This window comes from Rutidosis leptorrhynchoides, chromosome 7, assembly GCF_046630445.1.
Source record: "Rutidosis leptorrhynchoides isolate AG116_Rl617_1_P2 chromosome 7, CSIRO_AGI_Rlap_v1, whole genome shotgun sequence".
NCBI lineage: Eukaryota > Viridiplantae > Streptophyta > Magnoliopsida > Asterales > Asteraceae > Rutidosis > Rutidosis leptorrhynchoides.
In genome coordinates this window covers 770554-795760 of record NC_092339.1, presented here as the reverse complement: position 1 = coordinate 795760, position 25207 = coordinate 770554, and the positions used below count along the sequence as shown (strand labels likewise).

The following is a 25207-nucleotide window of genomic DNA, read 5'->3' as shown; positions in this document are numbered from 1 at the left end:
GTTTCCTTCTACACATACGCCCACAAAGATGTAAAATATGTACTTTGACCCAAAAGATTTAAAATATTGTACTTTGACCCCAAAAAAGTAAACCACCATCAGTGTTCATTACCGCCCACAAAGAAGTCCTCTTCTATCCAAATGATGTCGAACTAAAAGCAGGGTTGGCTATGGCTATCGCTATTCTTCCTGTGTTCCGCCATTTTTTCACTCACTTGTATAATCGCAACTCAAAACCCACAACCGCTATAGCTATTCTCCGTACCTTTAAAACCCTAACCCCTCTTTTGCTTTCTTCGTCTCCCCTTAAACCCATATCATCTTCAAAATCATATTTCTCATCCACAGGTATGTATCTGCATTTATCCACAATTTTTGCACTTGAAGATTGTATTTTTATCATTACCTTTATTTGTAATTGACTTGTTCTGGATTGTTTTAGATGCCAGTATCATAAATTATTGAGTAATTCAAATTATAATAATCGTGGGTGTGCAAATAAAGATTGAATTTTTTTAATGCCATATATGTTTGAATTGTGTCTTCATAGAAAACGATTGTGTTTTTCTAATACTTGGTTGCACTTGTAGGATATAAGTTGTTTGCTAGTAGTTCTTGTGATGAACCTAGTTCTTGTTTTGCTATTTGTAGATAATACTTTAATATTAAATAAAGACGAGCGGGTTGAGTTATATTCACAGAGCGTCAGACCGCCGGAGCCAGAAGTGAATTCGAGTAGTACAATTGCTGCCATTGTTACTTCTTTAGGTGGGCAAGCGAGTGCTGTAGGTATTGTAAGATTATCTGGCCCGTCAGCAGTGGATATCGCGGGTCGTGTTTTTCGTCCATTAAAGAAAAGGAAAAAGAAGAACTTGTCTTGGCAGCCTACTAGTCATGTTGTAGAATATGGTGTGGTTTGTGATTTTCATGGCAATGTTGTTGATGAGGTAATTGTTTTGATCTCAGATATCCTCTTTGTAAGCTGGTTTGAAATAAATGTTTGTGTGTGAAATATGATTGCAAAAGCTAAATCATTTCAAAGGCTAATTTATTTGTGTGACAAATATAGAAAATGGCCTGAGAGGTTTTGTGTATCAAAAATTCATGTTCACCCTGTCTGATCATCAAGCCTATTTTTAACTACTTGTTTGACTTTTTAGAGATGATACATAAGGATTGACACCTCAGATGAATTTGATATTTTGCACACATACACTCACACACCCTTAAGAAAGTTTGTATTTTTATGGGATCCTTCAGTTTAAAAGTGGGAGAGGATATCTTTTAAATTCTATCAAGGATTATTATGTTGTTTTGCAGGTTTTAGCCGTACCCATGTTAGCCCCAAGATCATACACCCGAGAAGATGTGGTTGAGCTACAGTGTCATGGGAGTGATGTTTGTCTCCATCGTGTGCTGAGAACTTGTCTAGAAGCTGGGGCAACGCTTGCAGAACCAGGTTGAGATTAATATTAAAATAATAGAACTTTTTAATTTCTTGAGTTTCATGATGTATACATATATATCATGCAAAACATGTTTACATCATATTTTGTTTTTCTTCAGGTGAATTTACACTACGTGCTTTCTTAAATGGACGGTTGGACCTCTCTCAAGCCGAAGATGTTGGAAAACTTGTATCAGCAAAGTCTGTAGCTGCTGCCGATGCTGCACTTGCAGGAATTCAGGTGTGTACTTTTGATTTTTACCTGTTGTATTTATAGAGGTGCCAAAATGGGCGAGCTGGGTCCTAATCTAGGACGGTAATTTTTGGTACAAGATGGGTATTGGGGCTATGGTTCATTCCTGGCGTAGGTCGAGAGTTGACCTCTTACAACTTATTCAAAGTTTTTGATGTTTCCAACTTCTCATAAATCAGTGTGATAGGAGTACAATATATTCAGTAATAGTGTAGTTTTAGAAAGCAAATTATCCGGGAAGAATTGTGTATTAAAATTACGTTTTGGAAGGCCTTCATTTTTACCAGAATTGACCTAGTTTTAATTAGATAAGTTGTCAGCTGTAGTTCATATAAGCTTGTTATAGCATATAAAAGTTGGTTGATGATATGAATTATGTGATGACAGGGTGGTTTCTCTTGTTTGGTGAAATCGCTAAGAGCAGAGTGCATTGAGTTGCTAACTGAAATAGAAGCTCGATTAGATTTTGATGATGAAATGCCGCCACTAGACATTGATTTAATCTTGACTAAAATAAGTGCAATGACATGTGATGTGGAGGGTGCAATGGAAACAGCCAATTATGACAAGTTCCTGCAATCTGGATTACAGGTACCAACCTAGATGTTTACACGCCTTGTGAAGTTCTTGTCACTTACAGTGAATGAAGGTTCATTATGATTTAAGAAATTGGTAAATAAATAGATAAAAATTATTACTCAATCCTTATACCACAACTATATGGCTCTAAATCTACCTACCCTCTTTTTTGTTTTTCCTGCTGCCTGCTTATATTGACAAACTTACAAGTCAAAAATGTGTTGTTACCTAAACATCTCAATATACATGCAGATAGCCATTATTGGTCGGCCAAATGTTGGGAAATCTAGTCTACTCAACTCATGGAGTAAGGTATGATGTATAAAATTTTAACACGGTTTAATTTTAGTTTTTTGCTTCTTCTTCTTCTTCTTCTTCTTCTTCTTCTTCTTCTTTTCTTTTGGTCCAGCGGTATCGTGGTTACCTTCTAACCAAGAGGGTGAGGGTTCAAGTCCCACCTGAGACATATACGTGATTGTAAATATTCGTGTTAATGAGTGTTGTGAATTTGCCTTTCAAAAAAAAAAAAAAAAAAAAAAATTTCAATCAATAGAATAATTAATAAAATATATCTTCATTCTTCAGTTACGATACTTTTTCATTGAGTATTTACTCATTATATATATATGATTTAGTTTGCAGAGTGAAAGGGCAATCGTTACAGATATTGCTGGAACAACACGGGATGTTGTGGAAGCCAATGTGAGTGTTCAAGGTATCCCTGTCACGCTACTTGATACGGCTGGCATCAGAGAAACAGATGATATTGTTGAGAAGATAGGTGACACTAACTAACTAACTAACATTTGTCCTTCTATTTAATTATTATAATTCTAATTATTCATGAATGAATGATGATGATTATCAAGTACAGGTGTCGAGAGATCGGAAGCCGTTGCTTTGGGTGCTGATGTTGTTATCATGGCAGTGAACGCTGTTGATGGATGGACCCCAGAAGATTCCAAACTTCTCGATAAGATAAAACACACTAAGGTATCAGTAAAATAAAATAAAATTTTTCTTGCGGGCCGGACCCTACTCTTTTTATCTTGCTTTTTTTTTCTTTTCTAATTGTTAAGTCACTAATTAAAAGTATTAATGTTAAAACAGTAATAATTTGATCGTTGTTCGTATTTCTTTATTATGCCAACACAACAGCTGGCGTCTGGATCTCCGGTGATATTGGCAATAAACAAAATCGATTGTGCACAGTCTGCTGCATACACCGAGTTTGTCGACAACAACACTACTAGTAGTAAAATAATCAATGAAAGTTTTGATAAACATGTCTATACTTGTGCTATCACGGGTCAGGGCATATCAGATTTGGAGACAGCAATTCTTGAGCTTGTAGGCCTCCAAAACATTCCTTCTGGTGGACGCAAGTGGGCTGTTAACCAGGTAGGTTTCTCAGATTATTATATTTTACAATTATATAATTTTATAAATTTAATCACAAAAAGAAGAAAGAAAAAAAAAAATGTACTGTTGGCCATTTGGTGATTCTACGTGGCATTTTTAACCCATGTCACTTTGAACGGATAGTAAAAAAAAAGGGATTTGTTATAATTCGGTGTTGCTTTTCTCAACAAGTGGTATCAGAGCTAAGGTCTAATATCTAGTGTGTATTAATCTACTTATCGTATGCTCTGTGGTTGCCACGGGAGTGGATCGTCCACATCAGAAAATAAGTAAGATTATTTTCACTCGGTAAAAGTCCTTGGTGTTATTTCAAGAAAAATAGTATTGTCGAAAAGAAGATTGTAATTATAGCAATGTCTACGAAATTTGAAATTGAAAAGTTCAACGGGAGTAACTTCTCGTTATGAAAACTAAAGATGAAAGCTATCATGAGAAAGGATAAGTGTTTGGCGGCCATCAGTGGACGTTCCGCCGAAGTCACTGATGAAAAATGGGAAGAGATGGACGGCCAGGCTATCGCAAATCTTCATCTGGCACTAGCAGATGGCGTTTTGTCTAGCATTGAAGAAAAGAAGACAGCAAAAGAGATTTGGGATCACCTCGTAAAATTGTACGAGACCAAATCACTCCACAACAAGATATTCCTTAAGAGGAAACTTTATGCGCTACGCATGAATGAATCTACTTCAGTTAATGAGCACATTAATTCTTTGAATACTCTATTTTCTCAACTCGCTTCATTAAGTTGCAATATAGAGCCAAAAGAACGTGCTGAACTTGTAGCGACCCGACCAAATCGTCATTGACGGCGCCGCTAACTTAGGTCCCGTTACGTGGTCGTAGTCCCTATATGAGACTCGTTTGACCAAAATTATGTCGCGTTCTTTTGAAACGTATCATGCTTGCAAAGTTTAGTTTACAAAACCGTTCGACAACAATTTTAAGTTTGCAAAAGTATAAATTATGAATGAGATAACTTGCGACATAATTAGTTTAAATCACGGTTGCTATAAATAGCGTAAGTATGTAAACGATATGTTTGAATCCAAAGGTGCTATCACTAGCGTATGTATGTATGCATGCTTGACTCCAAGCAAGTATGAGTGTATGCGGAAGCGTGTATCAAATAGCCAAGTATGAACCTGAGAAACATATAGAAAACTGTCAACGAAAACGTTGGTGAAATCATAGGTGTTTTAGTAAACGTTGCATTTGAACCACAAGATTTAGTATAAGATGATTGTCAAAATCATTTGCATTCCAAAGTTGTTGTTTGTATCCTGGGCACCCAATTATCAAACTTAACTGTTTTGCACCCTTTGCGTAGTGTTAGAACATACACTAGACCCGAAAATATATTTCATCCGCTAACGGTAGCGAACCGTCCGAATGAGGCTCGTCAAGCCCATGTGATCACATAATATAAGTTCTCGTTTACACCCTGCAAGTGTAACTAATGATAATTGAATTGAGGCTTTTTGTTCAAACCCGCACGTGGAATGTTCGTTTCCGTACTTGTGTTCAAAGTGTAAAAGTATGTAGTATAAAACCGTATATGTTTCTCATCCCATGATTTAAAAGTATAAAAGTTGTTGAAAGATGGGACTATGATCTCACCTCGAGTGCACGAGTATAAATGTACTTCACAAAGTAAACGTGTGCATGAATGTTGCTTAGCCTTGACCTAAACAAGTAAGTTGTATCAATTAACCGGTTACGACACAAGGTCGGGCGAAATGTGTTCAATTAGTCCTATGGCTCATTACGACTCGATTATATAGCATGTGAATCACGTTGTCAAGTTTCATGCAAGAATCAAGTATAAAATAAGATTAGAACGATTGTATAAGTGTTTTGTTAAGTTTGACTAAAAGTCAAACTTGGTCAAAGTCAACGAAAAAGTCAACGGGATCGGGTCGGGTCCCGAACTATTTTTCTGAGGTTTTTATTCATATATAAGCATGTTAGAACAAGTTACATGTGAATCAGAGGTGCGTAGCATAGCAAACATTTTTCGAAATTTGACAAAGTAGGTCAGAACCCAAACACGGCTATTGCCGCGCCGCGGCCAGAGGTGTCGCGCCGCGACATTAGGCGTGGCCTGGTACCTGGTCAGTTTCAAAAGTTCAAGTCTTGATCCAAAATTCAATTTAGCACTAAACGCAAACCGTAAACACTTAGAATACGCATCTTATATCATTGGAAAGCTCTTTTGACAAGGAATACAATTAACTACCTTTCACAAGCAAAAACATCAATTACAATAACCGAAAACTCGTCAATTGATCAAGAAAGGTTTATTTTCAAAGTTTGAAGTTCGTAAAACGTATTTTATGATTCGGGAATCCAATTTACACATACGATATGCCGTTTCGAAGGTAATTAAGCATACATTGCATCTAAACACTTACTAAAAACATTAAAAGTTTTAGAAATGTTACCTAAACTTGATGAAATTGGTACCAAAATGTAGAGGATGAAGAGAGGATCACGAAAATGTAATTTGTTTTGATGTTTGCTTCTCCAATCGGATTTAGATGATGAATTTGTGAGTTGGGTGTTTGAGTTCATGAAAGGGAAGTAGAGAGAAAAGAGGAAGAAGGTGGGAGGTGAAATGAATGGATGGATAAGGTGGGTTGACTAGTTGACCTAGTCAACTAGTTTGCCCACTTGGCAACCTCGGTCCCTCAAGTTTCAAAGCGGGTGCGGGAATTAACCAAACGAATATTTTAAAAACGCTCGAGTAAACGAGTGATGTTATAATTAAATAACGGGAAAATTAAGAACGTTGGTCAACGGAAACTACGAATTTAAATAACGAAAGGTATTATTTAAAAAAAAAAAGATAGTGTTAAAAATAAATTTAACGGAAAAACGCGGGATGTTACAGAACTTTTACTTCAGAGTCTACCTGACTCGTATGATCAACTCATTATTAACTTAACCAATAATGTTCTCTCGGAGTATCTAGTCTATGATGAAGTTGTTGCTGCTATTTTAGAAGAAGAAAATCGGCGCAATAACAAGGAGGACAAACAGGCCGGTTCACGACAAATGGAGGCCTTGGTGGTGTCAGGAGGGAGATCAACGGAACGTGGCCCAAGTGGGAGTCACAATCATGGTAAACCGAAGTCTAAAAAGAAGAAGACCTATACATGCTACGATTGTGGCAAGAAAGGTCACCTGAAGAAGGATTGTCGGAGTTTAAATAACTCAAATCCTCAAGAAAATATTGCAAGCACTTCAGATGATGGGACTGCTTTGGTTAGTGAGGCAGTGGTAGCAAATGAAGGCAGAAAGACATTTGTTGATGTCTGGTTATTTGACTCGGGAGCTACTTTTCACATGACCCCTAGGAGAGAATGGTTCAAACAATATGAACGTATCTCAGGAGGATCTGTATACAGTTGCAATGATTATGAACTAAAGATCATTGGAATCGGAGATATCATTCTAAAGATGCACGATGGTACAGTTCATACTATTCAAGGTGTATGACACGTGGAGGGTTTGAAGAAGAACTTATTGTCTTTAGGACAATTGGATGATCTTGGTTGTAAGATGGAGATACAAGACAAGATAATGAAAATCATGAAAGGCGCAGTTGTACTTATGAAAGGAGAAAAGGTGGGTGCTAATCTATACATTCTGAAAGGCGAGACGGTACGTGAAGCAGAAGCATCAATTGCTTCGAATCGTTCAAGTGATAAAGCTGCTATAACATGGCATCAAAAGCTTGGACACATGTCTGAACAAGGTATGAAGATTCTTGTTGAAAGAAATCTTATTCCTTATCTTACAAAGGTATCGCTACCTTTCTGTGAGCATTGTGTAATCAGCAAGCAGCATCGCCTGAAGTTTAACACATCAAATTCTAGAAGTAAATTGGTTCTAGAATTGGTTCACTCTGATGTGTGGCAAGCACCAGTTCAATCCCTAGGAGGATCAAAGTATTTTGTATCATTTATTGATGATTACACTAGAAGATGTTGGGTGTACCCAATCAAGAGGAAGGCGGATGTGTTTGAAGTTTTCAAAGTTTACAAAGCGCGGGTTGAACTTGAATCTGGTAAAAAGATCAAGTGTTTAAGGACGGATAATGGAGGAGAATACACTGGTGATGAATTTGATAAGTTCTGCAAACAAGAAGGTATCAAAAGGCAGTTCACGACGGCATACACTCCTCAACAAAACGGAGTGGCAGAGCGGATGAATAGAACCTTGTTAGATAGAACAAGGACGATGTTGGCAACTGCAAGCTTGGGGAAATCATTCTGGGCAGAAGCAGTAAGTACTGACTGCCTGTTACGTGATAAATCGGTCACCATCAACTGCAATTGAGTTGAAATCGCCGATGGAGATGTGGACGAGATGTGGACTGGAAAACTAGTTAATTATTCTGACCTTCATGTATTTGGAAGTCCTGTGTACGCAATGTACAATTCTCAAGAAACGACAAAGTTGGATCCGAAGTCCAGAAAGTGTTTGTTCTTGGGGTATGCTGATGGAGTTAAGGGGTATCGCTTGTGGGACCCCACTGCCCACAAAGTAGTCATCAGCAGAGATGTCTTTACAGAAGACAAAGATTTTGAAGATGTTAGCACTTCAAAAGAAACTATACCGATACAGGTGGGTAATGAATTTCATAAAGATTTTTCTGAAGCAGTACCAGAGCACGATGAAAATCAAGTAGTCATTGATGAAGCTCCATCGACTCGTATTTCTAATCGGGAAAGGAAATGTCCAGGGTGGCACTCGGATTATATTATGGAAAGTAATGTTGCATATTGTCTTCTAACAGAGGAAGGAGAGCCAACAACTCTTCGTGAGGCACTGAATCATTTAGATGCATCTCAGTGGAAGACGGCTATGCAGGAAGAAATTGAAGCTCTTCATAAAAATAAAACATGGGAACTTGTGCCATTGCCGAAAGGTAGAAAACCTATTGAAAATAAATGGGTGTATAAGATCAAGCGAGTATCGTGCAAGACTGGTGGTTAAAGGATATGCTCAGAAAGAAGGTACAGACTTTAATGGAATATTTTCTCCTCTGGTTCGACTTACGATAATTCGAGTAGTTCTAGCGATGTGTGCTACATTTGATTTGCATCTAGAGCAGCTAGATGTGAAAACTGCATTTCTTCATGGAAATCTTGAAGAAGAAATTTATATGCTTCAACCAGAAGGTTTTGAACTACAAGGAAAAAAGAACTTGGTTTGCAGGTTAAAGAAATCTCTGTATGGTCTCAAACAGGCGCCGAGATGCTGGTACAAGAGATTTGATTCTTTCATAATGAGCCTTGAATATAACAGACTTTATGCAGACCCTTGTGCATATTTCAAGAGGTTTGGGGACAATGATTTTGTCATTTTGCTGTTATATGTAGACGACATGTTAGTTGCAGGCCCCAACAAAGATCGTATTAATAAGCTGAAGGCTCAATTGGCTAGGGAGTTTGAAATGAAAGACTTGGGTGCTGCAAACAAGATTCTAGGGATGCAAATTCACCGAGACAGAGATAATAGGAAGATTTGGCTTTCTCAAAAGAATTATTTGAGGAAAATTTTGGAGCGTTTCAATATGCAAGATAGTAAGCCAATCTCAACTCCACTTCCTACTAATCTCAAGTTATCCTCCGTTATGTGTCCTAGCAGTAACTACGAGAGGAAGGAGATGTCTCGCGTACCGTATGCATCAGCAGTGGGAAGTTTAATGTTCGCAATGATATGTACAAGACCAGACATTGCACATGCAGTGGGAGTAGTTAGTCGGTACATGGCGAATCCTGGTAAAGAGCATTGGAATGCGGTAAAGAGGATCCTTAGATACATCAAGGGAACCTTAGATGTTGCATTATGTTATGGGGAACCGGAATTTATTGTCAAAGGGTATGTTGATTCAGATTATGCAGGTGATATCGATAAAAGTAAATCTACCACTGCATATGTTTTCACACTTTGTGGTGGAATAGTAAGCTAGGTTTCAAAATTGCAGTCAGTTGTGGCGACGTCAACAACAGAGGCAGAATATGTAGCAGCTACTCAAGCTACTAAGATGTCACTCTATTTTGTGACAACCAGAGTGTAACATCCCGCCTTTTTCCATTTACTTTTCAGTTTAACTATTTAAGTTCCGTTATATGTTTATAACACATCTCGTTAATACGCGTTTGAATTATCTCGTTTAGGTAATTCCCGTACCCGTTTCCTAAGTTGAGGGACTAAAGTTGCCAAATGGAGAAAGAGATGACTAGGTCAACTAGTCAACTCTTTCCTCTCCATTCATTCTATCACCTCCCCAAAATAATACTTCACTTTTTCCTCTCAAACCCTCAAACCTTCAATCATCATCTAAATTCGTTCAAGAAGGATTCAATCAAAACAAATTGCATATTTGAACTCCTCGTGATCTCCTCTTCGTTTCCATACCGATTTCATCAATTTTGGTTAACTTTCTAAAATCACTAATTCTTGTGTTCTTGAGATTTTTAAGTTATAAGGTTGTTAATTAGTGTCTATGGCTCGAGTCTAGTTTGTTTATATGATTTGTAAACTCGTTTTTGATATTTTGATGTAACTAGTTCATATTGAAAGAATGCTTGCTTAATCTTGAGTTTTAGGTGTTCATATGTTGTTGAATGATGAAAGTTCATGTTTTAATTGTGTTCCTAACATCGCTAGCTTCAAATTGGTATGTAGGTTGACATGGATTAGTTTCATATGCAAGATTGTTGAATTTGTGATTTTGGATTAGGGTTTGATGAGCTTTACATGAACTTTTGATGCGTCAAATGCTATGAGATATTGTTGTTAAGTGTTTTGTTGCAATGTGTGTTTGATTACCTTCGAAACGGCATAACATACATGTAAATTGGTTGCCCGAATCATGAAATGCATATTTGGAACTTGAACCTTGATTTTGAACGTTTAAATGCGATTTTGGGGTGTGTAAGCGTTGAATTGCTTGATGAAATGTGTCTAGGTGTTTTCCTCGTCAAATTACCTTTCCGGTGATATAAAATACATGTTCTAATTGTTTGCGGTTTGTAATTTGGGTTGGTTTGATTGTTGGTTCGTGCACTTAGAGTTGCAGCAAACAACAGGGCCTGGAAAACAGCCGGGACGCCGTCTAGCATCTGGGGACGCCGCCCCAGCCTTCAAGCCGGGACGCCGTCTAGCTTATCGGGACGCCGTCCCAGACTTCAAACCGGGACGCCGTCTAGCTTCCCAGGACGCCGTCCCATATAGCTAAAACTGGCTGTTCGCTTGGTCATTTGACATGAAAATGTTTGCTATGCTACGGACTTCCGATTAACATGAAACTTGGCCAACATGCTCATATATGATTATGTAACTTAGAAAAATTTGTCGGATATCCAACCCGACCCCGTTGACTTTTCTGTTGACTTTGACCCGACCAAGTTGACTTTTAATCAAACTTAACCAAATATTTGTGCAATCGTTCTAACATGTTTTTATACTTGTACCTTGCATGAAACATGACAATTTGATTCACATGCTATTATGATTGAGTCGTAACGAGCCATAGGACTAATTGAACATCTTTGACCTATCGTGTTTACCGTTATTGATACAACCTATTGTTTAGGTCAAGACTAGCATTGTTCTTTGCACACGTTACTTGTTGAAGTACTTTACTACTCGTGCACTCAAGGTGAGATCATAGTCCCACTTTTACTCTTTTAAACTTACTTTTGGGATGAGAAAACATAAACGATTCTTTTGAACTAAGTGAACACAAGAACGGGAAAACAAACATTCTACATACGAGTTTAGAACGAAAATCCTCAATCCGATTATCATTAGTTACATCAGATGGTGTAAGCGAGAACTTATGTTATATGGCCATATGGGTTTGACAAACCCTCATTCAAACGGTTCGCTACCGTTTACGAATGAAATATATTTTCGGGAACAGTGTTGTTCTAGCACTAATTGATGGGGTATTCAACGGACGGAACGTTAAGCTTTGATAATTGGGTGCTCGTGAATATTAGCTTTTAGAATGTACTATGGCTTTATCGATGTTGCAAATCTTGTGGTTCAACTTACTATTACTCATTTACTTACTTAAACCTATGATTTCACCAACGTTTTCGTTGACAGATTCTCTATGTTTTTCTCAGGTCCTTGAACTTAAGTGATACATGCTTCCGCACATACTTTTTGATACTTGCATTGGATGTCGAGTATACTTGCATACGTGGAGCGTCTTTTTGGCTATTTTAAACTATGTCGCGCGTGTTTCATATGAATAATAACTTTTGTTATGTACTTGTCTTGGGAATTACTTTTGTAAACATTGGAACATCCTTTATGAATTGTATGCGACATATTTTCGGTCAAACGTTATCTTAAAGACTTATAATCAGGTAATGGGACCCACGTAGCCGACGCCGTCACTTGACGATTTGTCGGGGTCGCTACAGTTGGTATCAGAGCCTTGGTTGTAGGGATTTAGAGTTCATTTGTGTCCACCCCGAGTCATAGGGTACATAGGTGAATCTAGACTACAACCGGCATATAGACTGAAGTAGGAATTATTTGACAAATTGTGCATTTATACTCGAACTCTCTTACTCATATCTACTCTTATCCTATCTAAATCTTGCGTTGTATAATTAAATTGACACGCCACCTTGACTATATGATGTAATGTCGAATGCACATATGAATTAGGGTAATATAATTCCCGGAAATTATATTACGGTGACTCATATGAACATACCGACATTATGACATAAAGAATTTAAGGCGGGTCAAGGATAATTTTCTCTTTATCTTTATCCCATATCACGGTTAGTATTATTTAGAATACTAACCAACGGTATTCTTTTGTTTTGAAGGAACAATGGCTCCTCGTCGTGTACGCCGCAATGAAACTCCCGAACAAGCTCTCGAACGGATGATAGCTACCGCCGTAGATGCGGCCATGGCCGGTCACTCTTCCAACAACAATAACAACAACCACAACCACAACAACAACAACAATGGGGCCGGTAACTCAAACGAGGGATGCTCCTACAAAGCTTTCATGGGGTGCAAACCTCACACTTATGATGGAACCGGTGGACCGGTTGTGCTTACTCGTTGGTTTGAACAAACCGAGGCCGTCTTTAGCATAAGCGGTTGTCGGGATCAAGACAAGGTCAAATACTCCACCCACACGTTCTCCGGTGTTGCTCTCACTTGGTGGAACACCTATGTTCAATCGGTGGGTACCGATGAAGCTCATGCCCTCTCTTGGGCCGATCTAAAGGAAAAGATGATTGTTGAATATTTTCCGCGCGAAGAAACCCGAAAGCTTGAGGAAGAACTAAGAGCTTTGAAAGCGGTCGGAAACGATCTTAAAGCTTATAATCAACGCTTCGCCGAACTATCCTTGATGTGTCCTAATCTTGTTAACCCCGAATCTCAAAGGATTGAGCTCTACATGCTCGGTCTTCCAAAAAGCATCAAACAAGGGGTGATGTCATCCAAACCCACTACTCATCAAGCCGCTATGAACATGGCTCGCCAACTAATTGAAACGGTTGACGAAATCGTAGTACCGGCTCCTAAGGCCGAGGACAAGTCGGGTGGCAACAAAAGGAAATGGGAAGCCACTCCATCAACCAACTACAACAACAACACCTTCACCAAAAAGCCTTTCAACAACGACGGCAAGAAGGGTTATGTCGGAAACTTACCTTTTTGCAACAAATGCCACAAGCATCATCACGGTGAATGTAACAAGCTAGTTTGTCACCGTTGCCAAGGTGTTGGTCATAGGGCCAACAATTGCACAAGCGTCGCCCCCGTTGCTCGAAAGGGGCCCAACCCTCCAAAAACGGTCACTTGTTACGAATGTGGCCAAACGGGCCATTATAAGAACGAATGCCCGAAAAAGAAAGCCAACCCCAACAACCGAGGTCGAGCCTTTAACATCAATACCGAGGAAGCCCGAGATGACAATGAACTAGTCACGGGTACGTTTCTTCTCAACAACTCTTATGTTACTTGCTTATTCGATTCGGGTGCCGATAAATGTTTTGTGTCTAAGACTTTGGCTCCTACCCTTTGCACTCCACCACACCCTTTAGATACTACTTATTCCATCGAAGTGGCCGACGGAAAACTCTTAAGTGCCGACACATATTACCGGGGGTGTACTTTGAACATTTTGGGTAAGGAATTTGAAATTGACTTGATACCCATAGAATTAGGGAGTTTTGATGTAATAATCGGTATGAATTGGATGGCCAAAAATAAATCTCACATTCTTTGCGATCTTCACGCAATCCGAATTCCTATCGAGAATGGTGAACCATTGATTGTCTATGGCGATAAGAGTTGCACCAGACTCAACCTCGTCTCGTGCCTTAAAGTTAGAAAACTGCTCCGTAAGGGTTGTTTTGCGATCCTTGCTCACGTTAAGAAAGTCGAGTCCGATGAGAAGCACATCGATGATGTGCCAATTGTTAGTGACTATTCCGATGTATTTCCCGACGAATTGCCGGGTCTTCCGCCTCATCGACCGGTCGAATTCCAAATCGATCTTATTCCGGGAGCCGCACCCGTAGCACGTGCACCGTATAGACTTGCTCCATCCGAAATGCAAGAATTGCAAAGTCAAATCCAAGAACTACTTGATCGTGGTTTTATCCAACCTAGCCATTCACCTTGGGGCGCTCCGATTTTGTTTGTTAAAAAGAAAGACGGATCCCTACGAATGTGCATTGATTATCGTGAACTAAATAAATTGACGGTTAAGAACCGATATCCTCTTCCTCGCATCGATGACCTCTTTGATCAACTACAAGGGTCTTGTGTATATTCGAAAATCGATCTCCGCTCGGGTTATCATCAATTGAGGGTTAAGGGGGAAGATGTCTCCAAAACCGCTTTCCGAACTCGTTATGGTAGTTATGAATTCCTTGTCATGCCATTTGGTCTCACTAACGCACCGGCGGTGTTCATGGATCTTATGAACCGCGTGTGCAAACCGTATCTCGATAAATTCGTTATCGTGTTCATCGATGACATATTGATTTATTCTAAAAATGAAGAAGAGCACGAACAACATCTCCGACTTGTGCTTGAACTTTTAAGACAAGAACAACTCTATGCCAAATTCTCCAAGTGTGAATTTTGGTTAAAGGAAGTTCAATTTCTTGGTCATGTTGTAAGTGACCAAGGTATTAAAGTCGATCCAACAAAAATCGAAGCCATTAGCAAATGGGAGACTCCTACTACCCCTACTCACATTCGTCAATTTTTGGGTCTCGCCGGGTACTATCGTAGATTCATCGAAAATTTCTCTTTGGTTGCACGTCCTCTAACCGCATTGACTCACAAGGGAAAGAAATTCATTTGGGCGACCGAACATGAATCCGCATTCCAAATCTTGAAAACGAAGCTAACCACCGCTCCTATCTTGTCACTTCCCGAAGGCAATGATGACTTTGTTGTATATTGCGATGCCTCAAAACATGGTTTTGGGTGTGTATTGATGCAACGAACGAAAGTCATTGCTTATGCTTCTCGACAACTCAAAATTCATGAACGAAACTATACGACACATGATCTCGAACTCGGAGCCGTTGTCTTTGCACTTAAAATGTGGAGACACTATCTTTATGGAACCAAGAGTACTATCTTCACCGATCACAAAAGCCTTCAACACATATTCGATCAAAAGCAACTAAACATGAGACAACGAAGGTGGATTGAAACCTTAAACGATTACGATTGCGAGCTTCGTTACCATCCCGGGAAGGCAAATGTAGTAGCCGATGCCTTAAGTCGAAAAGAAAGAGCGGTGCCTCTCCGTGTCCGAGCTTTAAACATCACCATTCACACCAACCTTAATAGCCAAATTCGGGTAGCCCAAGATGAGGCTCTCAAGGATGAAAACATCTCTCTCGAACACTTGAACGTCCTCACCTCTCGATTCGAAGTTAAAGAAACCGGACTCCGATATTTCGCCGGAAGAATTTGGGTGCCTAGTTATGGGAATCTACGAAGCCTTATTTTAGATGAAGCCCATAAGTCACGATACTCGATTCACCCCGGTGCCAATAAGATGTACCACGACCTTAAACAACTATATTGGTGGCCGAACATCAAAAGGGACGTAGCTACTTATGTTTCCAAGTGCTTGACATGTTCCAAAGTCAAAGCCGAACACCAAAGACCGTCCGGATTACTCCAACAACCCGAGATCCCGCAATGGAAGTGGGAAAGGATAACAATGGATTTTATCACCAAGCTACCAAAAACGACGGGCGGTTATGATACCATTTGGGTTATTGTTGACCGTCTCACCAAATCCGCACACTTTCTTGCCATGAAAGAAACGGACAAAATGGAGAAACTTGCACAACTTTACATTAAGGAGATCGTAGCCCGACACGGTGTACCTTTATCGATTATCTCCGACCGAGATGGCCGTTTCGTTTCTAGATTTTGGCGTACATTGCAAGAAGCGTTGGGAACGCGTTTAGATATGAGCACCGCATATCATCCTCAAACCGATGGACAAAGCGAACGTACAATTCAAACCTTAGAGGACATGTTACGAGCTTGCGTGGTTGATTTCGGAAAAGCTTGGGACAAGCACTTACCTCTCGCCGAGTTCTCTTACAACAATAGTTATCACGCGAGTATTAAAGCCGCACCTTTTGAAGCGCTATATGGCCGCAAATGTCGTTCACCTCTTTGTTGGGCCGAGGTAGGCGACGTGCAAATCACCGGACCCGAACTCATTCACGAAACCACCGAGAAAATCATTCAAATTCGAGATAGGCTTAGGACGGCCCGAAGTCGTCAAAAGAGCTATACCGACAAACGACGCAACGATCTTGAATTTCAAGCCGGTGACCGAGTAATGTTAAAAGTCGCACCTTGGAAGGGTGTAATCCGTTTTGGGAAACGCGGGAAGCTAAATCCGCGGTATATTGGTCCTTTCGAAATCTTGGAGCGTATTGGAACCGTTGCTTATCGTTTAGATCTTCCGCCTCAATTGAGCTCCGTTCATCCTACTTTCCATGTATCCAACTTGAAAAAGTGTCTTGCCGAACCCGACATCGTCATTTCTCTCGAGGAGCTCACCATTGATGACAAACTTCATTTCGTGGAGGAACCGGTTGAAATTGTGGACACCTCCGTCAAGACATTGAAACAAAGCCGAATCCCGATTGTTAAGGTCCGTTGGAACGCCAAAAGGGGACCCGAGTTTACTTGGGAAAGACAAGATCAAATGCAAAGGAAGTATCCTCATCTATTCGTGAATTCGGAAACCCAAGATCTTGAGGAAGAAACAACGACTACTACGCCTACTTAAATTTCGGGACGAAATTTCTTTTAAGGTGTAGGTAATGTAACATCCCGCCTTTTTCCATTTACTTTTCAGTTTAACTATTTAAGTTCCGTTATATGTTTATAACACATCTCGTTAATACGCGTTTGAATTATCTCGTTTAGGTAATTCCCGTACCCGTTTCCTAAGTTGAGGGACTAAAGTTGCCAAATGGAGAAAGAGATGACTAGGTCAACTAGTCAACTCTTTCCTCTCCATTCATTCTATCACCTCCCCAAAATAATACTTCACTTTTTCCTCTCAAACCCTCAAACCTTCAATCATCATCTAAATTCGTTCAAGAAGGATTCAATCAAAACAAATTGCATATTTGAACTCCTCGTGATCTCCTCTTCGTTTCCATACCGATTTCATCAATTTTGGGTAACTTTCTAAAATCACTAATTCTTGTGTTCTTGAGATTTTTAAGTTATAAGGTTGTTAATTAGTGTCTATGGCTCGAGTCTAGTTTGTTTATATGATTTGTAAACTCGTTTTTGATATTTTGATGTAACTAGTTCATATTGAAAGAATGCTTGCTTAATCTTGAGTTTTAGGTGTTCATATGTTGTTGAATGATGAAAGTTCATGTTTTAATTGTGTTCCTAACATCGCTAGCTTCAAATTGGTATGTAGGTTGACATGGATTAGTTTCATATGCAAGATTGTTGAATTTGTGATTTTGGATTAGGGTTTGATGAGCTTTACATGAACTTTTGATGCGTCAAATGCTATGAGATATTGTTGTTAAGTGTTTTGTTGCAATGTGTGTTTGATTACCTTCGAAACGGCATAACATACATGTAAATTGGTTGCCCGAATCATGAAATGCATATTTGGAACTTGAACCTTGATTTTGAACGTTTAAATGCGATTTTGGGGTGTGTAAGCGTTGAATTGCTTGATGAAATGTGTCTAGGTGTTTTCCTCGTCAAATTACCTTTCCGGTGATATAAAATACATGTTCTAATTGTTTGCGGTTTGTAATTTGGGTTGGTTTGATTGTTGGTTCGTGCACTTAGAGTTGCAGCAAACAACAGGGCCTGGAAAACAGCCGGGACGCCGTCTAGCATCTGGGGACGCCGCCCCAGCCTTCAAGCCGGGACGCCGTCTAGCTTATCGGGACGCCGTCCCAGACTTCAAACCGGGACGCCGTCTAGCTTCCCAGGACGCCGTCCCATATAGCTAAAACTGGCTGTTCGCTTGGTCATTTGACATGAAAATGTTTGCTATGCTACGGACTTCCGATTAACATGAAACTTGGCCAACATGCTCATATATGATTATGTAACTTAGAAAAATTTGTCGGATATCCAACCCGACCCCGTTGACTTTTCTGTTGACTTTGACCCGACCAAGTTGACTTTTAATCAAACTTAACCAAATATTTGTGCAATCGTTCTAACATGTTTTTATACTTGTACCTTGCATGAAACATGACAATTTGATTCACATGCTATTATGATTGAGTCGTAACGAGCCATAGGACTAATTGAACATCTTTGACCTATCGTGTTTACCGTTATTGATACAACCTATTGTTTAGGTCAAGACTAGCATTGTTCTTTGCACACGTTACTTGTTGAAGTACTTTACTACTCGTGCACTCAAGGTGAGATCATAGTCCCACTTTTACTCTTTTAAACTTACTTTTGGGATGAGAAAACATAAACGATTCTTTTGAACTAAGTGAACACAAGAACGGGAAAACAAACATTCTACATACGAGTTTAGAACGAAAATCCTCAATCCGATTATCATTAGTTACATCAGATGGTGTAAGCGAGAACTTATGTTATATGGCCATATGGGTTTGACAAACCCTCATTCAAACGGTTCGCTACCGTTTACGAATGAAATATATTTTCGGGAACAGTGTTGTTCTAGCACTAATTGATGGGGTATTCAACGGACGGAACGTTAAGCTTTGATAATTGGGTGCTCGTGAATATTAGCTTTTAGAATGTACTATGGCTTTATCGATGTTGCAAATCTTGTGGTTCAACTTACTATTACTCATTTACTTACTTAAACCTATGATTTCACCAACGTTTTCGTTGACAGATTCTCTATGTTTTTCTCAGGTCCTTGAACTTAAGTGATACATGCTTCCGCACATACTTTTTGATACTTGCATTGGATGTCGAGTATACTTGCATACGTGGAGCGTCTTTTTGGCTATTTTAAACTATGTCGCGCGTGTTTCATATGAATAATAACTTTTGTTATGTACTTGTCTTGGGAATTACTTTTGTAAACATTGGAACATCCTTTATGAATTGTATGCGACATATTTTCGGTCAAACGTTATCTTAAAGACTTATAATCAGGTAATGGGACCCACGTAGCCGACGCCGTCACTTGACGATTTGTCGGGGTCGCTACACAGAGTGCCTTGCATCTTGCAAGGAATCCGGCATTTCATTCAAAAACAAAGCATATACGAGTTCAGTATCACTTCGTTCGTGAGAAAGTAGAAGAAGGAACCGTGGATATGCAGAAAATTCATACTGATAAAAATGTGGCTGATTTTCTAACAAAGTCAATCAACCGTGACAAGTTTGTTTGGTGTCGTTCCTCATGCGGCCTAGCAGAAACGTAAGCAACATCATTGGCAAGGAAGGATCATCGTGTGAAGATTGATTGAGCTTCAATCAAATCTTCAAGTGGGAGATTGTTGAAATAATAAAATAGATAAGTGGATGGCTGGTGATTAATGTTGAAGGAATTAAGTGTACAAGTTGATCTACTCCAAAACTTTCAGTGAGTCATGACCAATTCCACTTCAAGTTTGTCTTATAAGTATTTACCAATATGCCATGTTGTGTTGCTATAAATAAAGCATCATTCAAGCTCTTTTAAGCATCCCAAAAACATTCAACCTTCTTTCTCATATCTTTCTCATATCTTCTTTTAAGCATTTCTTGTCTTTCCTTGAGCTTCGCACGGCAGTCTAAGGTACGTTCTCATATATATATATATATATATATATATATATATATATATATATATATATATATATATATATATATATATATATATATATATATATATATATATATATATATATATATATATATATATTAATGGCTCTACTAAGTGAGTCATCGGCAAGCGTCGATTTATTGGCGACTTTACCGCCACTTAGAGCCTAAATTAAACTCCAGGCATGATTTAAAACCCATGAAAATTTGATCTCACCATTTTCATGGCGTCTAGTTTGTATCGTTTATTTTGTATACTTTCTATTAATTTTAATTTTTTTTTTCGGCCGGAGGTCCCTGGAAGCAATCTCTTTATCCCTCGAATAGAGAGATAAATGACTTTCTCTACTCTTTGGAGTGTTTCACTCGGGGTGGAGAAATGATTTCTCTTTATTCTAGGATAGAGGAAGGATTGTCTACGATTAACCTCCCCCATACCCCACACAGGTGGGATTGGGTATTGTTGTTGTTGTTGTAGATTAATCTCCTAATTACAAGAGATATAAAAATTAGTGATTATCCTTGTAATTAGAGAAAAGTGTAATTCCTATTATTCATATTAGTAAAACGTTTCTTTCCTTGCCCGTGGTTTTTACCCTATTGGGGTTTTCCACGTTAAATCTTGGTGTTCCTTTATTGTCATTATTTCAAGTATTACTAGCGATTTGCTATAATTCGGTGTCACTTTTCTCAACATATTAAAGATTATAAGATGAAAAAAAATGTTGACAATTTAAATTTGTCAGAGGGACATAAAGTGTAAGCAACTGTTTATTAATTAATACTCGGTAATGATTAGTTTGGTTGATGAATGTTCAGAGACAATGTGAGCAACTTGTTAGGACGAAGGAAGCTTTAATGCAATTGAGGAGTTCGATAGAGGATGATCTTCCATTAGACTTTTGGACGATAGATTTGAGGGATGCTGCACTTGCACTTGGCCAGATAAGCGGACAAGATATATCAGAAGAGGTTTTGTCTAATATTTTTGGTAAATTTTGTATCGGTAAGTAGTACTAGTAGTAGTAGTAGATATTTTTTTTATTTTATTTTATTATTATTTTTTTTTCTATTTGGGTCGAGCCAGCCATGGTGTAATGGTAAATGATGCAATGTTCTGTAAAGATCTTGCAACTTGTTTTTGCCTATGAGCTATAATTACTAAACAAGTCCCTTGTATTTTTATAATAATGTTTGTATGACCCCCTTTGTGTAAAATATATATTTTAATTAATTAATATGTTTGGAGGTTTGAACGACCAACAAGTTTTGCTACTAAAACATAGCAAAAAAAGAAAAGAAAAAAGAATGGGTTTAGTTGACAACGTATATTTACTTTTCAACGGTACTGATTTATTATCACCAATGTGATTAGTGATATACATATAATATCCAACACGCATTTTCAAACTTCACCCCGCCCTTGGTTTGGTTTTGTTGTTCGTACTTCTAAGGCCGGTGGTCCGGCTTCCATCACCATCACCATCCTTACACCTCTCTTCCCCTTTCTTCTTTTCTACCGCAACAACAAAACTCAATCCCACATAAGTGGGGTATGGAGAGGTAAGATGTAGACAATCATTTTCCTATTATAGAAATAACGAGAAATCATTTTTCTACCCAGAGTGAAACACCTGAGAGTAGAGGAAGTCATCCATCTCAATGTTCTAAGGATAGAGAGATTGATTCTGAATGGACTTTCAGCCAATAAGTAGGTTAAAAGAAAGAAAAAAATAATTTGTGAGACGCCATGAAAAATTGAAAATGGTATAATCAAATTTCCATGAATTTTAAACATGTCTGAAGTTCAATTTAGGCTCTAAGCAACAGTCAAGACGCCAATAAATCGACGCTTTCCAGATGTCCGGCAAACATCGTCTTTGTTGCCTTAACCCTGATCTACTCCTCCTCAACACCACCTTCACCGACATTTCGTTTATTACCCAGCCGCTGCTTTTTTCGTACCTTTCGTGAAGTCCTTTTCTTTTGTCGATGTTGTTTCCATCTACAGCGGCCGACTTTTGACGACGGTTTGACTTCATGGCGCCACTACTTCTGCTTTTCGGCGACTACTTCAGTTTTCAACGACTATTACCTACTTTTGTCAGACGTTTTTTCGAGACCTGTCGCCTCCCTCTCTCATTCCGGCGAGGCTTTCGGTTGTATGGTAAGGTTTTGGGTTCGGTTACATTTATTTCTGATGGCAGTTCCTGTTTTTGTATTTTGTTGGCTTTCGTCGTGGTGGATCTAGGTGTCTTGGTTGCGGTTTAGGGCGGCTCTATTGGGTTGTCATGTTACGTTCCTTTGGATTTGTTGGTATTGGTTTCTACAATTGCTTGGTAGACTTTGGGGTTTTTTTTGCTGTGTTTGGCTAATGGTGTTGGGTGATGTCTGGTGTATTGGTGTCTCAATGTTGGTATGTTGTTTTGGATTGTTTTTGCAAGGCTTCATCCTTTATGGTTCCTACTCCTGCCTTGACTTGGTGTCCCTCCTTTTTCTGGGTGTTATCTTCATGGTCTTCGTCCTATATCTAGCTGAACACTACCTGTTTTGTATGCGTTGAGAGCACATAGTTTTGTTCTTCGGCAGCGCGATAGTTTGTCGAGTGTTTTTAGTGTACTTTGTCAGTGATTCCATACATCATTTTATCCTTTTTCCCTTTGGGTAAGATCTCGCGCGGAGTTGACATTTGTGGTGCAGATACTATATTGTCCGACTTATGTTGGCCGGTTAAATATCTTTTGTGTCGGGTGTTCGCTTTTTGTGTAAGTTTCTGGTGGGGCGGAGTAGTAGATATAAAGCCAAGCGTATAGTGTTATTATTTCTTCTTGTGACATAAGTAATACTAGAGGTGACGTGGATAAAGTGATGAGCAAATCTACATGAACTTAACTTTTACGCGTCACGATTTAACGATATTGTGGATATGATTCTGCGACTATGATATACGAATTGGTTGACAAAATCATGTATATGAATGAGACAAAAGGTGTTGTTTTTAACGATATTGACGTATAATATTATTTTTAATACTTTAAAGCGTGAATAACTTAACATGTTTTTTGCACCTATAAGTGTCATTAATTTTTTGACGCTTAAAAGCTTCAAAAAGGAGAAACTAGACTAATAAAAGTTTCAAAAAGTTAAAAACCGGATATATCAAGCATGTACACGATATCGTTGAAGTGAATTTAGATGATGAGCGTTCCTCGAACACAATAGTTTGGGTAAACCAGGTGAATCCCTCAATTGTAGATGACAACTGGTTAAACAATACTTTTCCTCCCGATTTTTTGACTATTTCAAATAGGATTGTTATGGTGGGTCACCAGTTTTATGAGAATCAAGCCAGTAAAGTGCAAGTAGCTCTAGTTGCCGAAGAGTCATTGGGTATTGATGGAACTGAAGTAAAAGCCGACGTGGTCACTGATGCGACCGTTAGGGAGTATGTGGATGCTTCTGGTTCGGGTTTAAAAATCGGAAGTACAGACGACTTCGATGTTGATAATTAAGTGAATCAAGTTCAAGACGTTGGTGTCGAATTAAATAGTTTGGTGGAAGCTCCTCTTTTGGATGAAATGGATGAATTGGTTATAGTGGAACAACAAACTATTGATGACGTCGACATCGAAATTGTTAGCAATAATCCTCCTGTTGCGCTTCCGGTGAAGGTAGTTAATAATCGTCATATGGATTCCCGTGTGAATAATAGTAAGTCTAAGACGAAGAAAGACAACGATTCCTTTGTGCTTTGAGACGAACATAAAGTGGATAATTCGAAAGACAATCCTAAGGGATTTCTTCAAGGATTGGCTGATTGTGTTTTGATCCCTCTTTGTGTTCTAGGGACGATTATCAATGGCGGTTCAGACAATTTGAGCTCTTACAATTTCAAGTTGAGTTACGGCAAAGGAGTGCTTGTAGACAAGGTTGACGAGAGGACTTCTCGTTCGGACGAAAGAAACAAAAAATGTTCGTGTCAAGCCGGTTAAATCGTTCATCTGTGGTGGTTTTTTGTTGTGTTTATTTCTCTTGTTTGGTTGTTGGCGATTGATTTCTTGTATTAGTGGTTGTTAGTTGTTTCCGATCATGTTGATTTGGCCGGTTACTTTTTTTTGTTAGTTGGTTTCGTTGAGGCCGTTTCGAGTTAGCGAGTATTAGGAAGATTTAGTTGGTTTACTTGTTTCGAGCCCTATCGTGTGTGACGCTTTAGCTTGTATCGGTTTGGGGATCTGAATGTTTTTGATGAAGATTACTTTAATTTTAATAGTAATAGTAATAATAATCGTTACTCCCTCCGTCCCAATTTAATAGTCCCAGACAAAGAACACATAGTTTAAAATAAACTGACTGAAACATGTATATTTTTGTCTACTTTCCAGTTTTACCCCTTACTTTTTACTTACACTTTTGTCATACTTAAATAAAGTACTGATATAAAAGTATTTTAACCATTTATTCTGTTAGAAATTTAGTGTAATTGAGGGATTTAATCTATACTTGTAAATGGGTTAGGAGGTACGGAGTGTACACCCATTAAGTGATAGATTGCCCGGACCCGAAAATGGTTTTCCATTATCACAAATTTGAGTGATTACGGAAGTATTATTCTTGCACTAGGTGGAAATAAAACAAACAACTTTATGAAAAGGATTTAATCTAGATTTCCTTGATTTGGTTGTTGGAAATAAAACAAACAACTTTATATAAAGGATTTGTTTTAGATTTGAAAACGATTTCCTTGATTTGGATGTTTGAAATAAAACAAACAACTTTATGTAAAGGATTTGTTTTAGATTTGAAAACGATTTCCTTGATTTGGATGTTTGAAATAAAACAAACAACTTTATGTAAATGATTTGTTTTAGATTTGAAAACGATTTCCTTGATTAGGATGTTTGAAATAAAACAAACAACTTTATGTAAAGGATTTGTTTTAGATTTGAAAACGAAATTAGTTAGTGAAACATCTCCATCGTGGAATAATACTTGTTTTTGGGTGCCTATAAATAGAGACTATCATTTATGAGAATAAGATATACGAAAAACACCTTAATACTCTTATGCAAAAGAGTTCTTGTTTACTGCCAATAACAAGAACTAATCTCTGTCTTATCCCAAAGTGATATTCGTGTAACCCAGGCAATAAGGGTCGAATAATT

General features: G+C 38.5%; 1 protein-coding gene across 1 annotated transcript; it reads left to right on the top strand.

Annotated features, from left to right (window-relative positions):
- Positions 1 to 108: 108 nt before the first annotated feature.
- On the top strand, positions 109 to 21092 carry LOC139857802 (uncharacterized). Its single transcript, XM_071846639.1, has 10 exons — positions 109 to 348; positions 652 to 947; positions 1321 to 1459; positions 1567 to 1688; positions 2088 to 2291; positions 2532 to 2591; positions 2922 to 3060; positions 3154 to 3272; positions 3438 to 3680; positions 20865 to 21092. The coding sequence occupies exons 1-10, from the start codon at positions 171 to 173 to the stop codon at positions 21057 to 21059; spliced, it is 1695 nt and encodes a 564-aa protein (XP_071702740.1). The 5' UTR covers positions 109 to 170; the 3' UTR covers positions 21060 to 21092.
- The last annotated feature ends 4115 nt before the right edge of the window (positions 21093 to 25207 follow it).